Below are 17,103 nucleotides of genomic sequence, written 5' to 3'. Positions count from 1 at the left end.
ATTCAAACTCCTTGAATCACCACACGGAGAGGAATGATACATCCCCCCCCTACTCTTTTCCCTTCACCCAGAGGCAATACAGATTCAAACTCTGTGAATCTAAAACAAAGAGGAAATTCACCTTTCCCTTCTCCCCACCAAGTCCCTGGTGAGTACAGACTCAGTTCCCTTGAGCCTCAATAAGGGGAAAAAATCAGACAGGTCTTAAAGCAAAGCTTTTAATAACTTTTACCTTTTTATCTCTGTAATTTAGATGGTAAAAGTACAGGGTCTGTTAGCTTATAGAAATTGGAGAAACAGCCTCCTCCAGCAGAAATACAATTTAAAATACTTTCAGCCAAATACACATTTGCAAATAAAGAAAAAACAAATAAAAAGACTATACCGCTTTTCTACCTTTGTACTTACAAAATTGGAATAGAAGATTAGAGAGCCTGTAGGTACGTATGGTCACTCTCAGAGCCCAGAGAGAACAAAGCAAAACCCAAAAAACACAAACAAAGGCTTCCCTCCACCGAGATTTGAAAGTATCTTGTCTCCTGATTGGTCCCTTGGTCAGGTGTTTGGTTCCCTGTTTGTTAACCCTTTACAGGTAAAAGAGACATTAACCCTTAACTATCTGTTTATGGCGGGCACAACCTCTCAGCATAGTCTGTGTGATATGTAGATTGTAATGGATTTTTTACCTTTTAGTCCTTTTGGTATGATGTCCATCTGTTTGCATTTGGAAAGGAAGATGTCTGTCTGTATCTGTATGAGTTTTTTTATGAAGTTGATGGATTTCCACTCCATGCAGCTAAATGCAGTGCCTTGCATAGTAACAGGTTTCGGAGTAGCAGCCGTCTTAGTCTATATCCTTAAAAAGAACAGGAGTACTTGTGGCACCTTAGAGACTAACAAATTTATTTGAGCGTAAGCTTTCATGGGCTACAGCCCACTTCATCGGATGCATAGAATGGAACATATAAGAAGAGTGTATATATATACATACCTACAGAGAAGATGCCATACCAGCTCTAAGAAGCTCATTAATTAAGATGACCTGTTATCAGCAGGAAAAACCTTTTTTGTAATGATAATCAAGATGGTCAATTACAGACAGTTGACAAGAAGCGTAAGGATAGTTATCTTAAGGAAATAGATTCAAGTAGTGTAATGATTCAGCCATTCCCAGTCTCTAATCAAGCCATCTCCCACTGTTTCTTTTACATGGTTGTTAAGCCACGGTTGCTCTTTTTAAGTTCTTTTACTGTATTTTTTAATTTGGGGTATACATTTAAGTTGGGTCTCTATTCCATAAAGAGAATGTGGTTTTGTCTATAGACTGGAAAACACTGGTCTAAAATTTTTTAGAAGTCGTCTGCTTCAGAGATAAAATGTGATATTTATTATGTATTTTGATGTGCTGAATTCAAATATGACAATTAAAACAACTGATTGGCTACTGTTTCTAAGATATTTAAGTTTTTACATTTTATGTCTATGTATATTGTGTAGATAGTAGAGTTTAATCATAAATTGTAAACCTAGGTCTTTTCATGTGTTTATGGTTGCTTTCCATGATAATATTTCACCTGTCCTGTTTATGTAACACTTTAAAAATCAGCAAAAGGGTTATATAAATAAAATTTTTTATGAAACAAAAGGCAAAAAACTATTATGTACATAGTTCAATCCTGTTCAGTGTCTACTCGGTGCTTCTTGGCTTGTCTCTTGTATTCATTAAATGGAGCATCTCTTGTCACTGTCCAGCAATAGTCTGCAAGCATTGATGGGCTCCATTTGCCCTGATAGCTTGCCTGGAGATTCCACTGCTGTAGTCTGGAGCCCAACAGCTCTGCCTTACTCTTGGGTAGTTCAAAATCCCTGACAAGGTCATTCAGTTCACCTTATGTTATGTGTGGTTCAGAGGAGGAGGATGGGAGAAAATGTGGGTCCTGTGACATTGATGGTTCAGGACCAGAAGTTTCATCCTCTTCCTCTTCCTCGTCTGACTCAGGCGAGAATGATTCTGATGAATCAGGAACCGGCAGTCCTTCTCCGTGGGGTACTGGGCGTATAGCTGATGGAATGTTTGGATAATGCACAGTCCACTTTTTCTTCTATAGGCACTTTTTAAGCAGTTTTGTCCATCACTGAGTAAAGAGCCAGGGTGAAGTTGCTGTAACTTCTAATACTTTTTTGACTCAGCATCCGGAATTGATGTTTGTCATGTTCACCTAGAACTTCTTAGCCCACTTCCTGGGAGTTGTATGGTTTACTGAACCCCTGGTAGAGGGAACAGAGAGAGAGAACTCAAATATGAGAAGTTGCATATCAGTAACTCTTGTCCTTTGAGAGTGTTGCCTCTGCATATTCACATTCCTACCTACTTTTTTTCATTTATTCAGTCTTAGGTCAAGAATTCCTGAAATAGAGAAGGAATTGAGGTACACTTTCTTTTATACTTTCTGGGCATCCTCTGTGAGGGGTGAGGGAGAGGCCCCAAAGGACACTGCATACCAGAAGATTCTCAAGGCTTGTGGGACAGATGAAAGTGGGAATATGCAGAGGCAATATTTTTGAACATAATATTGGTGGAAGATAATAGTTAGGTAAAACTATGAATCTGGTAGTCTAAAAATATTCCTTCAGACAAATATTTTTAACTTCCATCTCCATGTGATGCTCATGATCAGTATCAGTAGTTACTGAAATGGGAAAGAACCAAGTATTTGTCCCATGTATGCCAATGGTATCAATTTAAAAAACCTATAAGGCTAGTTCCCTGACTGAAGAATAGTTCAAAGGAAATATTTACAAAATGGATATTTGAAAAACGTTAGCGATGTATTTAACCCTTCTCTCACCCCACAAAAATTCTATAAAATCTTTGCTTTCATATCCCTAGGACAATATTTACTAGGCTTAAAGTTCATGTTGATAAGCACTTATTCTAAACTCTGATTTTCTGTTGGTTTTTTTTACTTTTATGTAAAAGTAAAAACTTGCATTGAAATGTTTCCATTATGGTCTCAGTCCAGAAGTTTTTTAATTCTAAATTTCTTAATCTGTTCAGCCATTTGAGTTAGTGATGAATGAATATTTTTCAGATTGTAAGATTGCTTAGAGTCTCAAATTGTGTTTTTTTTTTAAAAGGTCAATATAAAAATAACATTTAAAGTCAGTTGTTTGAAATCTTCTTTTAGAAGTGCTATTGTACTGGAGAGGTAATTCTAATCCAGCTGCATCCATCAGAGTGGAAACTGGCTTGACCTCAGTTAGTTCAGCATGTAATACTAGAGAGAGATCCAAACCACAAATCACTATACAATCTTGAGATTCCTTAAGACCAGCTGCTAACAAAGCAAAGCAAAGAATGTACTTAGTGAGAACTGAAGAAGCAGAGGAGAGAAGATGGATCAACTACCAGCTGAGAATAGATTTCAGAAAATGATGTTCCACTGATGCAGGCCAAAAAGGTGTTACAGTGAAGAAAATAAATGTGTATCACTCGTAAGGCCTGGTAATACTTCCCTTCAGCCGCTATTATAAGAAACTGCTTTAAAGACATTAATGTTAAGACTTTAAGTCTGACAAACACTGACATGCCGTTAATGAAAACTGGATGACCAGATTCTGTAATGAAAAACATGGGGGTGCTCGTGGGCAAGGTCGGGACAATGGATATAGAAAGAAGGGTACTGGAATGAGGAGAAAAGGGTTTTCTTTCTCCTCCCCACCCCCTTCTTGCCATTCTCCTACTGTGGAAATCAGGACAAATTATAGAGAAAAGTGGTAGAAGACTATACTTGCTTATCAGTGTCCCCTCTACTGTTTTCTTCCCATTCCAGCTCCTTTCCTTTTTTTTACTGCCTTGTTTTTAATTTAACATTTTCTTCAAGTCCTTCCTTTATTTCCAGTTCTTCTTTCTCTTTCTACTGTTTCCATTATTTTTCATCTCTTAGCCTCTGTTTTCTTCATTTTTCCTCAACTTCTTTTCCCATCTCCCCCCATTTCAGTTATCACTCTTTCACTCACTCTTTTGTTCTTTATCTCATTCTTTTTCTCCCTCTTTCTTGCCCTCATCCTTTACTGCATGCAACCATTCATTCATCTCCTTACTTTCCTCTTGCCCTATGGAATTGGGCCTGTAGAAGCTGAAGGACGGTGGGGGTAGAGAGGAGACATGCGTGTAAAGGAGGAAGGAGAGAGTAACTCAAGTTTTTGAGTGATGCAAGTGCAAAAAAGCCTCAAAATATTGTTTAGTATACAAGAGGTGAAAATATCTATAATAATGTTGCCTTTTGCTTTGAGTGGCATGTAGTTCTGGATTACCACCAGCCCCATTTCTCACCAGATTAACTAGGCTTCACATGCCCAGAACATTTCAGTACCATCAAGACTTCTTTAGAGAAAAGCAGCATATTTTCCTGAGATTCCAGTTTTAAATCTCCAGTGTACTTCAATACAGTAACAAAGGTTATTTGACTTGAATGGGGAGATCTGGATATGACGAACACTAGGAACTGATTTTGAATATTATAAAAATATATATACCATGAAAATGTTTTTGTGCTTTATACAGCTTTATCCAATATACCAAATAACTTCAGAATGTAATGTTCTTGTTTGAAAATAAAGTGTGAGTCTCCTCTGAAAAATGACTTAAAATTGTATCATAGTGTTCTGTTTGTGCTTCAGTGACTTCTGGAGCAAACTTGCAAAAATACCACTGTGGCCAGCAGCTTAATCATAAATGTACAGATGTCTTTCCAACAGCAAATCCTACAGACTTCCATCTTTGATCTAAAAGTCCAGATGGATTATTTCTGGCTATTGCATGACCAGTAATAAAGATTCAGGGGGTGGGAGCAAATTCTATCACCAGTTAGTTATTATATTTTTGTAGCACCGTTGTCAAAAATAGGGTGTATGTTTATTCCTGCTAAAGCATGAACAGAACTATTTATGCATTTTCAATAGCAGGGCAAAATTATGTGCTCACTTTTACCCCCTCTAACCTCAATGCCTTGAAATTGGAATTTTGTTAATTTTTTTGAAGCATTAAAAGGGATAAAATGTGGATTACATAGCTATGGGTGTATTGGCTCTGCAATGCTATTGGGATTAAAAAGCCGTAAAAACTTAATTTTTGTCGTTAATATAAGCAGAAGAATTCACACAGTGGCAAATTTGTTGAATAAAAAGCTATTTTAACAGTCATTATTGGAGTAAAATTGATATTCAGAAACAAGAGAAGGTAAGAGAAATTGAAATATAGGTCTGATCTTCCCAGCTGGGATATATATGTGGGGAATCACTATTGTACCCCAGCTGGGAAGGTGAAACCGTGCTCCAAACAGCTGCATATTTTCAATTTTTTTTCGCAGGGTTTTTTCTATTTAACATGGCAATAGTGATTTTGAATAATTCAGAGCAACCCAGACAGCCTCATTGCCACTTAGCAGCCAGTGTCAGATGACCAGGAATACATCAACTTTTTTCATCTTTTTTAAAAAAAGAATATATCAGCTTCTCTTCCTTGGCTGTTGAAAGACCAAGATATTTCTCCTCCGTATTTCTTCTGCTGTTGATTCTGATGGTAGTAAGGCAGAAGAAAGTATCTTTAGTTGCTCCAGTCTGTTTGATCAGTGCCCCACTCCATAGCCTTATATGTATTGATGAGTATGAGCACCATTGCTTTGCTCACTGAAAATGTGATCAAGCCAAATGCATATAAATATGTATGCGAGGTTTGAATATTGAAAAGGGGATAGTGAGTTAGAATTTAGATAAAATAACTTATTCAAGTTCACATTTTCTCTCTCACAAAGGCACCATTTATCTTACAAGTGTCATATTGCATTGATGTTTTCTATATTGTAAACAAAAAAGTCACAAAATGTATTTATCATAGTGTACTGTACTTTTGACAAAATTTACCTATATTCTCTGCTGGTTCATATGGTGCATGCTTGAAAGAATTTATAGTAACGGTCATCTCCTGTCCCATTGTACATCATTGTATAGCCAATTTTAACTTGATAAATTCCTCTTAACTAATTTAAAAATAGGATCTGTATGAATGTTTTTAGTAACAATATATGAACTCCCTGGATAATTGGGCTGTAATTCAACTATGAGCTTTGCTGCCCTTCATAAACTGCTGAAGCTGTGCTCTTAAAGTTTATGAAGGCCTCAGAAATGCTAGATTGAATCATAGCTTTATTTGCTATATAAACTAGAACGGCTAGATGTTGTGGCATTTAGTTCATGAGTCTGAGGATGTTTTGTATCATTTAATGTAAAACTTCCATTTTATAGACATTCTTTATAGATAGGGCCTTACCAAATTCACGGTCCATTTTGGTCAATTTCACGGTCATAGGATTTTTAAAATAATACATTTCATGATTTCAGGTATTTAAATCTTTATTTTCTTGGTTTTTTAATTGTGGGGTTCTTACCCCAAAAAGGTATGGGGGGGGGTCGCAAGGTTACTGTAGGGGGGTTGCAGTACTGCTGCCCTTACTTCTGTGCTGTTAGTGAGGGTGGTGCTATCTTCAGAACTGGGCACCAGAGAGTGGTGGCTGCTGGATGGGATCTCAGCTCTGAAGGCAGAAGTAAGGATGGCATGGTATGATATTGCCACTCTTACTTCTGCGCTGCTGCCTGCGGAGCTGGGCCCTTGGTCAGAGGGCTGGGCTCTCTGGTCGCCCAGCTCTCAAGGCAGCAGTGGAGAAGTAAAGGTGGTATGGTATGGTACTGCCACCCTTACTTCTGCTCTGCTGCTGGCGGGGCGCTGCCTTCAGAGTTGGGCGCCTGGTCAACAGCTGCTGCTCTCCAGCCGCACAACTCTGAAGGCAATGCAGAAATAAGGGTGATAATACCATGACCCCCCCTAAAATAACCTTGAAACCTCTTTGGGGTCAGGACCCCCAGTTTGAGAGGCACTGGTTTCCCCCATGAAATCTATATAGTATAGGGTAAAAGCACACAGAAGACCAGATTTCACAGTCCATAACACGTTTTTCACGGCCCTGTAAATGGACGTATTTGGATGTTTTCTTACATTGTACATATATATGTATATATTTGAAACTAAACTAACTTGCACCTTGTATTGTGAATGGAGTGTTTTCCAGTACTGCATGTCGTTAACTTTTTGAAACCTGTTTTTAGTAGGCAGCCAGAAAACTGCAGATCAGTTGTTTACAAAATAATTTTGTTAAATGTTTTGTTAAAATAAGGTTGGTATTTTGGAACAAAGCTCAAACGTTTTGTTTATAAATATCCTCTTCAGATATTAGTTTTTGGAATTCATAATCCCTGGTTAATCTTTTTAAATATTTTATGCCCACAGATTGCTGAGCCAAACGATGAAGGATCATTTAGTGAGAGTGGCGAATGAAGCAGAATTTATCCTAAGTAGACAGAGAGCAGAGGATATTCACAGACATGCTGAATTTGAGGTAAGTAAAAAACCTTGTGTGCCAGCAAATGCCTTAAGGCACTTCAATCCTGCAAAATGTTTGGGAGGTATTAAGTGTCCTCAGCTCCCACTGACTTCAGTGGAAGTACAGAATGCTCAGAAGCCTGAGGAGTGCTCAGCATCTTGCAGCAATACAAATAGTATTGGCTTTTGGGAGGAGGAAGGTGGGCAAAAAGAGAGTCTCTAGCATACCAGTTCTTAAGTCACTTACATCAGGTAAATAATACTGTAGTGTTTTATGTTAATGAAGCTTTGTAGCATCAAAGCTATTTTAATAAAGGGTCATAAATCAAGATAAAATTCACATTTAAAAATTCCTTACCTGTGTTAACTTATATCAGCAAATTATGTAGTTTGCTTATTTAACTCATCTGGGACAGTTTTTAAACAATTTAACTTTTTTGTGTGACTCAATACAGTTTTGTTGCATTGCCCTTTTTGTCACTCCAGGAGAATTTTAAAATGAAATATGAACATATATATTCATAGAATTATAATAAAAATGCAAACCTATTTATAACTTCTATTTAAGCATATCTGCTGTTTTGGAGCTCCACTTCTTAAAAAAAATGCATAATTAAGAGTTATTTTGTGTCATTGTTTAAAAACAACCAACCAACCCCCAAGCTAGTGATATCTCATATATAGTTTCAGTTTTACTTAAAGGGAACTTAGCCTTTCTTCTGGCATACCATATTGCTTGTGGTTTGGTTGTTAAAATGAAACATAAGTGTATGAAGGCATGCTTGTGTTTAATGTATTTCTAAGCTGTATGTCTCTTAAATGGTTATTTGAACAAAATACTCCCAAAGATGAAAGCATATTTGTTTTAGACCGTGCTTATGTCTAAAGGTCATCTGTGTTGGCCCCAGAATTCAAGCTGTGCATTGTTTAGTAATGTATCTGCACTTCATCTGGACCTAGATACCTCTTCCTGCAAACAAAGATGATGTAAGATATCTATAGGGCCCTTCTGTGGTGGTGAAATAGTAGGCATGTTTCATTTTTTACATCAAGGCAATCCAGGGTTTGGCGACAGTCCTGTGGAGATGAAAACTGCATCTTTTTAGTTCAGTGACTGATAATCATTGGAGTGGGACATGCTTGACATTTTGTGCTCTGGATTTATGCAGAAGCTCCATGCATGACATGGTGTCATTGCTTAGAAGAACAGCTCACTTTTTTTCTACAGCTGCAAACTGTAAGAAAAGAGTGAGGGTGTGGGGGAAGCTATGTGAAAAGCATTGGGCCTTGTCATGCAAATATGGGATATGAATGAATACACTTATTCAATGGCAACATCCCCATTAACCTTATTTCTGTCACAAAAAAAACCTTTTTTATGGTGTCTGTCGGGAATGTATGCTGAGCAAGAACTTTATTTTTAGTATAGCTTTGTGTATTGCTTATGCCTGATCTCTCTAGGACAGCAGTTGGCTGACACTTTGTTGATGTTGCTTTAAATCTGTGCTATCTCAGTATGACGGCTTAACTCATATCATCTTGAACTTAACCAGGAATTACATTAAAGCAGTCTTGTTTTGTTTATCAGAGTTAATTTTGTTGCTGGGCATCTGCTGCTGAAAGATGTATTAGAAAAATCTAACTGTATAGGATCATTTCTGTACATGCATAAAAATAATACAACTATTATAACTTTTGGGATTCCATAACACTTAAATGCCAAATTTAGCATCAAACATAGATGAATTCTGTGGCAAACTTCAATCAGCTTTGTAGGCTTTCTATGGAAGGGAAATAAGTAGCCACACACAAATATACTCCTCTTAGAACACCCATCAAAGTTCAGAAATCCCAGAATGGCTTGTCACATTCGTGTCGTGGGTTGATCTTTAGACTTTTTATTTGTGTAGTACACTGTGCTCTTGCTTTAACAGGCCAGGAAAATAAGCAGATATGTATAATAAAAACTCGAAGAAATGGAAAGACTAAGGAATGTTGTGGCAAAGTAGGTTAGTCCAACAGTATTTTCACTTGAAGAAAGATGGACTCAAGTCTGATTTTAATCAAAAGTGAAATTGTTTGGCGAGATTCCACTATAGTCACTTATCACAAAACTGCCACAGAATTTGGTGTGATTGGCAGTCTTTGTTCAGAAAATGCTTAGCACTGGAATAGGGCAAGTGTTTCTGGTCAGGACTGAGATGTAGTGGCAGACCTAAATGGGGAAGAATGCTCAATGTATCATAATGAGGGAGAGGAATTCACAAAATGTTGACAACTTTGAAAGGATTTGCTGTCAATTTGTTATTTAGATTGATAAACAATAGAAAGAACATTCCTACTTTTGTTCTTAGTTCTTCTGAGCATGCTTTGAAACAACTTACAGTAACTTTTAGTCATCAATAGGCCACCACAAAAACAGCTTTTAAGGCTTTCTGCTATGTTCCTCCACTATACTTTCCAAAGCCAGGAAAAAGAGATGGGCATTGAAATTTGCTCTGAAGGTCATCAGATTTGGGCTTTCCTATGGAATTATTTTCAGAAATAGAAGGTTTCATTTGAAAAAATGAAGGCTTACAGTTTCAGTGGAAGCCAGAATATCACTCCCACCATTTAAAACTTTATGGTCTAATTCCGGGAGAGTTTAGTGTCTTGAGGAAGGAAAGAGAGGGATTGTGAGAGGAGATTGATAATTAAGTAAAGTATATAGTATTAGATAGTCACTGGAGGCAACAGTGAGAAGATGCCCGGCAAGGAGCAGAAGCAGGGGGAAAACACAGGCACCAGGGTATGAGAGGAGATATTGTTTTGCTGTGTGAGTCCAATAATGGCGTAATAATTAAGCAATCAGTTTGAAAACACGTAGAAGATAATAAGTTGAACAGTCTGCTTGAATTTGTCAAGAACAAACTGTGTCAAACCAGCATAATAGCTTTATTTGACAGGGTAACAAACCTTGTGGATGTGGGGTATTTTGACTTTAGTAAGGCTTTTGATACTGTCTCGCATCATCTTTTCATAAACAAACTAGGGAAATACAACCTAAGTGGAGCTCCTATAAGGTGGATGCACAACTGGTTGGAAAACTGTTCCCAGACAGTAGTGATTAGCGGTTCACAGTCAAGCTGCATGCGCATATTAAGTGGGATCCTGTAGGAATCAGTTCTGGGTCTGGTTCTATTCAATATCTTCATCAATGATTTAGATAACGGCATAGAGAGTCCACTTACAAAGTTTGCGGATGATGCCAAGCTGGGAGAGGTTGCAAGTACTTTGGAGGATAGGATTAAAATTCAAAATGATCTGGACAAACTGGAGAAATAGTCTGAAATAAATAGGATGAAATTCAACAAGGACAAATGCAAAGAACTCCAATAGGAAGGAACAATCAACTGCACACATACAAAATGGGAAACAATTGCCTAGGGAGGAGTACTGCAGAAACAGATCTGGGGGTCATAGTGGATCACAAGCTAAATATGAGTCAACGTGTAACACTGTTGCAAAAAAAGCAAACATCATTCTGGGGTGTATGAGCAGGAGTGTTGTAAGCAAGACAAGAGAAGTACAGTATACACTCGATCATAAGCCAGTTTGTTTATAAGCCGACACCCCCCCCCACCCAAGATGGATAAGTAAAAATGAAAAATTCATCTTATGAACGAATATCTTCTTCCACTCTACTCTGTGCTGATTACGCCTTGACTGGAATATTGTGTCCAATTCTGGGCACTACATTTCAGGAAAAGTATGGACATATTGGAGAAAGTCCAGAGAAGATCAACAAAAATGATTAAATGTCTAGAAAACATGACCTACGAGGGAAAATTGGAAACATTGGATTTGTTTAGTCTGGAGAAGAGAAGTCTGAGGGGGATATAGGTTTTCAACTACATAAGAAGTTGTTACAAGGAGGAGGGAGAAAACTTGTTGTTAACCTCTGAGAATAGGACAAGAAGCAATGGGCTTAAATTGCAGCAAGGGCGGTCTAGGTTCGACCTTAGGAAGTTTTTTCTAACTGTCTGGTTGGTTAAGCACTGGAATAAATTGCCTAGAGAGGTTGTGGAATCTCCATCATTAAAAATTTTTAGGAGTAGGTTAGACAAACACCTATCAGGGATGGTCTAGATCAGGGGTTGGCAACCTTTCAAAAGTGGTGTGCCGCGTCTTCATTTATTCACTCTGATTTAAGGGTTTGTGTATCAGTCATACATTTTAAGGTTTTCAGAAGGTCTCTTTCTATAAATCTGTAATATATAACTAAACTATTGTTGTATGTAAAGTAAATAAGGGTTTTAAAATGTTTAAGAAGCTTCATTTAAAATTAAATTAAAATGTAGAGCCGGTGGCCAGGACCCGGGCAGTGTGAGTGCCACTGAAAATGAGCTCGCGTGCCACCTTCGGCACACATGCCATAGGTTGCCTACCCCGGGTCTAGATAATACTTAGTTCTGCCATGAGTTCAGGGGACTGGACTAGATGACTTCTCAAGGTCTCTTCCAGTCCTACCAGTCTATTATTTCATGATTCAGAGGTGGAGTGTAATGGAGCATGCATCATCTCTGTAGATGTCAAGTTCCAGATGTGTAGAGGGATGGAGATCCTAGTATGTGGTCCTTTCTCCATTACAAGCACAGAAAGAAATTTTTTGCCTATGAAGCAGCAAGTGAACATTGCAGAAGGAAGTGGGGACAGAGGTTACAGAATGAGGTATGTGAACAATTTTGCCCTCAAGATCAGGAGAAGCTAAAGAATCCAGCACTCATTCCTCTCTTTGGTGACTGGGTTCATCTGCTCTTGGCCATATAAGAATCTGTTCTGGCCTCTCTTAGGTCTGGGTCTGCTCCTAAACAAATAGGAGTTGTGAAGGAGACATAGGGAGAAGGAAGATACTGGAGATGAGGGGGAGTGGGGTGGGATAAGACTGACTTTGACTGTAGGAAGTCAACAAAGATGAGCTCATTTTCATGTGCTCTTTCTGGGTCTTCCTCCTTTACCAACGATGTTCTGTTTTGCTCTGAGAAGATGATACATCTATGGCTATGTAGATCTGCATGGGGATACACAGACTCAGACATGACCAGTGAGGTGATATTATCATTATCATCATCCTCATTTTGCAGCTGAAAGTGGTGCTGGTGCTGGGGTTGGGGCTTGAAGTAATAGTAATAAAACAAACACTGAATACATGGTTTTTCGGGCGGTTGCTCATGTGCATTCCACAATAGGTGTGTGTGCTCACCACGTGCACTGGTGCCGGAAGTTTTTCCCCTAGCAGTATCTGTAGGGGAGCGCCCCTAGTGACCCCTGGAGTGGCACCTCCATGGCACGGTATAAGGGGCACTGTGTGCTCCCCCCACGCTGAGTTCCTTCTTGCTGCCAGTGAAGGTGCTTCAGAACTTCTTTGCTCCAGCTTTGCTGCAGTTCTTCCCCAGAACTCTTGTTCGTTCAGTGTATGGTACCTGTAGTTTAGTTTAGTTAGTGCGCCCAAGCCAGGGCATGCCCTGTGCCCTGGGGTTTTAAGTTGTGTGCCACTTGTAGGTGACCGATGCCCATGAGTGTTCTGCACATGGACTGTTTATGCTGTTTGGATGAAACCCATCTCAGCAATCACTGCAAGATTTGCAAGTTTTTAAGGCTCCAGGCCATCCTGATGGAGTCGGTGTTGACTCTGGAGCACCACTCCAAGTCGCCAGTGTCAGTGCATGGCAACCCCACAGCGCCATCAACCAGTCAGCACTGCTCCTCGTCCATGGGGCATACCATGGAAGCTAAGAAGAGGCCTTCGCTGCCGCAGCACCAGAGCAAGACGGGGAGAGGCTAGACCCATGTTGGGCAGTCCTCAGTCCCCATCGACCTCTAGGCCTCCAACTCAGGTTGAGTGGAGTAGCCTGGCCCATTCGGAGCAGGCTTCCCCGGATATCTGGATGCCCTGCAAGCAGCCCAGGACATTATGTCCATGCCGGTACCAGGAGCACTGCCAATGCTGGCCCCGTGGCCCAGGGGCAAGCCACCGCTGGGATCGCTATAGTCGCCCCCATCTCAGTACCAGTCACGATCGAGGGAATGTTCCCGACGCTGTTCACTGCTCATCGACTATCCTTTTGTAGTTCATGCAGGTTGCTATTGACCCCCTCCAGGTTGTCTGGCTGGATTCCGACTGACAGACTCCAGGCACTGCTCCACCTCGAAGAGCGAACACCTATAGGACCGAGGCAGACACCACCGAAGGTGGTCATCTCGGTGCGGCCATCATAGCCAGTCATAACATAAACGTCAACACTGTTCCGGTTCGTCATCTCGCTCCAGGACTCAATCACAGTACCACTCCTGCAGCCCTGGGCATCGATCGCCGGCGCCTCGCAGTTGTGAATCTGCCTGCCGGAGCCAATTGTGGAGCAGCTGCTACTGGTGGTACCGTTCCTCCACATTGGGATAACGGTCTCATGGTCGGCACTGCTCCTGTCTCCGCCGCTCCTCCCTGTCCAGGGACAGCGGCAGGTCGTATGTCAGCCCGGCCTTCATAGTTGTCCATTGATGGGTCAGGCCAGCCAGCCTCCGCCGGTGCCACAGGAGTGGCACTGGGCCCCGTGGCCGGCACAGTGGTGCCAGTGGGTACCGTGGCCCCCGACGCATTCCCTCGGTGGGGCTTGCTCAGTGGCCAGTGCCTTGGAACAGCCGTCAGCTTCCTTCTCCCGGCCTCCAAGGAAGGAGTCGGTGGGACGTGCATCTTCGGCACCGTGCCCAGAGAGCAACCAGGTGTTGGATCCTCCGGTGCCAGTGGGCACGCAAAGTACCACACCCACCTCCACCCCTTCGCCAGATGAGGCGATTGCTGCACCTTCTCCCTTCATCCCTCAGGAAGACTCTAAAGCCCACCAGGGACTACTGAAAAGGGTGGTGTCAAACCTCAACCTTCAGGCAGAGGAGGTGGAGGAGCCCTCGGACTTCCTGTTTAATGTCATGTCCACCTTGATACCAGGCAGGCCACTCCATGAAGGGGTGGCAAAAATTTCAAGCGCCTTGTGGCAAACCTTGGCCTCATAGCCCCTCATCTCTAAGAGAGCGGACAAGTATTTTGTGCCCACCAAGGTGTATGGATATCTATACACCCATCCTGCCCCTAACTCCCGGTTCGTCAAGTTGGTCAACCACAGGAAGAGGCAGGGCCAACCAGCCCGCACTCTGAAAAATAAAGATTCAAGGAGGCTGGATTCATTTGGCAGAAAAATTTGTTCATCCTCAAGCTTCCAGTTACAGGTGGTGAACATCAGGCTCTCTTGGGCTGGTATGAGTTCAATCTGTGGGGCTCTCTGCCCAAGTTTGAGGACTCCCTCTAGGAGCATGACAGAAAGGAGTTCAGAGCTCCGGTGGAGGAGGGCACAGTGGCTGCTAGGGCAACCCTGCAGGCAGCATTGGATGCCACACAGTCCACTGCCTCCACAGTGTCCATGAGAAGGGTGTCGTGGCTACTGCTGTCTGGGCTGTCCAACGAGGCGCAGACCTCCTTGCAGGACCTCCCATTTGATGGCGAGGCGCCGTTTGCAGAACAGACGGACATAAAACTGCATGGCCTGAAAGACTCCCGCACTATGCTTAAGACTCTTGGCCTCTATCTTCTAGCTTCTGCTAGACCTAAGTTTAAGCTGCAGCAGGCTCCTGCCCAGGCCACCCACTCTAAATATGAGCCCCCATAAAAAGTTGTGGGACTGGAAGAGATGCCCGCAGAGGCAGTCCTGGTCTGCCCCCCCAGTCTGGGTCTTCAAAGGGCAAACAGGCAGGAAAATGGCAGTTTTGATGGTACATCCAGGGGCTACCTACCAGTTCACATCAGGGATCCACCCTCAGTAAAGCTTCCCCTCTTCAACCGGTTGTGTGCTTTTCCCCCGGAGTGGTCGCGGCTGACCTCATACCAATGGGTCCTCAGCACAGTCTGCCAGGGCTACATCCTCCAGTATACCTCTACCCTACCCAACCACCCTCCGCCCTTGTCTCCCCTGGGGGACCCCTGGCACAAGGCCCTGCTCGAGAAGGTGGAGCGGCTCCTGGGCACAGGAGCAGTGGAAGTGGTGCCAGCAGCGTTCAAATGCAAGGGGTATTACTCCTGCTGTTTTCTTATCCCGAAGGCCAAACTGGGGCTCAGGCACATGTTGGACCTGCGAGGCCTGAACCAGTACATGGTGAAGCTCACATTCCGTATGGTCTCCCTGGCCTCCATCATTCCCTTACTGGATCCCAGGGACTGGTATGCTGCCCTCGATCTGCAGGACACGTACTTCCAGATCCATATATTCAAGGGGCACAGGTGCTTCCTCCGTTTCATGGTTGGACAGGAACACTACCAATTTATGGTCCTCCTGTTTGGCCTGTCCACTGCCCCCAGGATATTTACAAAGTGTATGTCAGTGGTGGCAGCCTACTTCAGGCGCCGTGGGGTCCAGATTTTCCCCTATCTGGGTGACTGGTTGGTCAAGGGCAGCTCCCAGTTGCAGGTGTGGGATCATGTAGCACTTCTTCTGTCACCGTGCGCCACTCTGGACCTGTTGGTAAATGACACCAAGTCCACATTAGTCCTGGTTCAAATGCATAGAGTTTATCAGGGCAGTCCTGGATGCCAGAGCCGCCCTCCCACAGGACAGGTTTGAGACCCTAAAAGGGCTCATCGACATAGTCACAAGGTTTCCAATGACAACAGCCAGAGCATGTCTTCAGCTCTTGGGTCACGTCAGTGTGCACATATGTGGTTCATCATACCAGACTCAGGATGAGGCCCCTCCAGTTCTGGTTGGCCTTGGTGTTCTCCCAGGCCAGAGACAGGATGAACAAGGTCCTCACTGCCTGAACTGGTGATGGCCTCCCTTCGATGGTGGTCCTCCCCGAGGAACATGCTCTGAGGAGTCCCCTTCAGAGGCAGGCCCCCATTGATGGAACTGGTGTCCGACACATTGGACCTGGGGTGGGGAGCCCATGTGGGAGACGTTCAGACCCAAGGTCTGTGGTCGGCACAGGACCTGGCCCGCCGCATAAATGTCAAGGAGCTCAGGGCAGTCCGGCTGGCGTGCATGGCCTTCTGCTTGCACTTGGAGGGCAGGGTGGTCAGAGTTCTCACAGATAACACGGCCTCGATGTTTTACATCAACAGGCAAAGCAGGCCTGATCCTCTGCCCTCTGCCTGGAAACCTTCAAGCTATGGGACTTCTGTATAGCCCACGACATTTGCCTACAGGCCTACCACCTACCAGATATCTGGAACTCGAGGGCGAATCGCTTGAACAGTGACTTCTCCTCTCATCACAAGGGGTCTCTTCACCCAGAGGTGGTGCACAGACTTTTCCAAGAGTGGGGAACTCCCCAGGTGGACCTGTTGGTGACTTGACAGCACCGTTGCTGTACTGGTTCTGCTCTGTGGGGGCGGGGGTGGAGGGCTGAGATGGGGCGCTATCTCCAATGCCTTCCCCCTATCCTGGTCAGGCCAGTTGCTCTATGCCTTCCCCCCGTGCCTGCTGATTGGCAAGGTCCTAGAAAAGATAAAGACAGACAGGGCCCGGGTCCTCCTTATTTCCCTGGTGTGGCCCAGGCAGCATTGGTGTGGGACCCTCATGAGCCTGGCGATTGCCCCGCCATGGCAGTTACCATCCCATCCGGCCCTGGTCTCCCAGGACCAG

At 42.9% G+C, this 17,103-nt stretch overlaps 1 protein-coding gene across 5 annotated transcripts in view; it reads left to right on the top strand.

The window, feature by feature from the left end:
- Positions 1-17,103, top strand: part of LRBA (LPS responsive beige-like anchor protein) — a 590,754-nt gene that overhangs the window by 199,515 nt on the left and 374,136 nt on the right. For all 5 annotated transcript variants that reach the window (XM_050946210.1, XM_050946208.1, XM_050946209.1 and 2 more), the window contains one exon: positions 7,346-7,454. In XM_050946210.1, coding sequence (XP_050802167.1) covers positions 7,346-7,454 — 109 coding nt within the window. The remainder of the gene's footprint in view (positions 1-7,345; positions 7,455-17,103) is intronic.

Source organism: Gopherus flavomarginatus, chromosome 3 (genome assembly GCF_025201925.1).
Source record: "Gopherus flavomarginatus isolate rGopFla2 chromosome 3, rGopFla2.mat.asm, whole genome shotgun sequence".
Classification (NCBI taxonomy): Eukaryota; Metazoa; Chordata; order Testudines; family Testudinidae; genus Gopherus; species Gopherus flavomarginatus.
The sequence above is the reverse complement of the archived record's forward strand: the minus strand, read 5'-3'. Positions and strand labels throughout refer to the sequence as shown.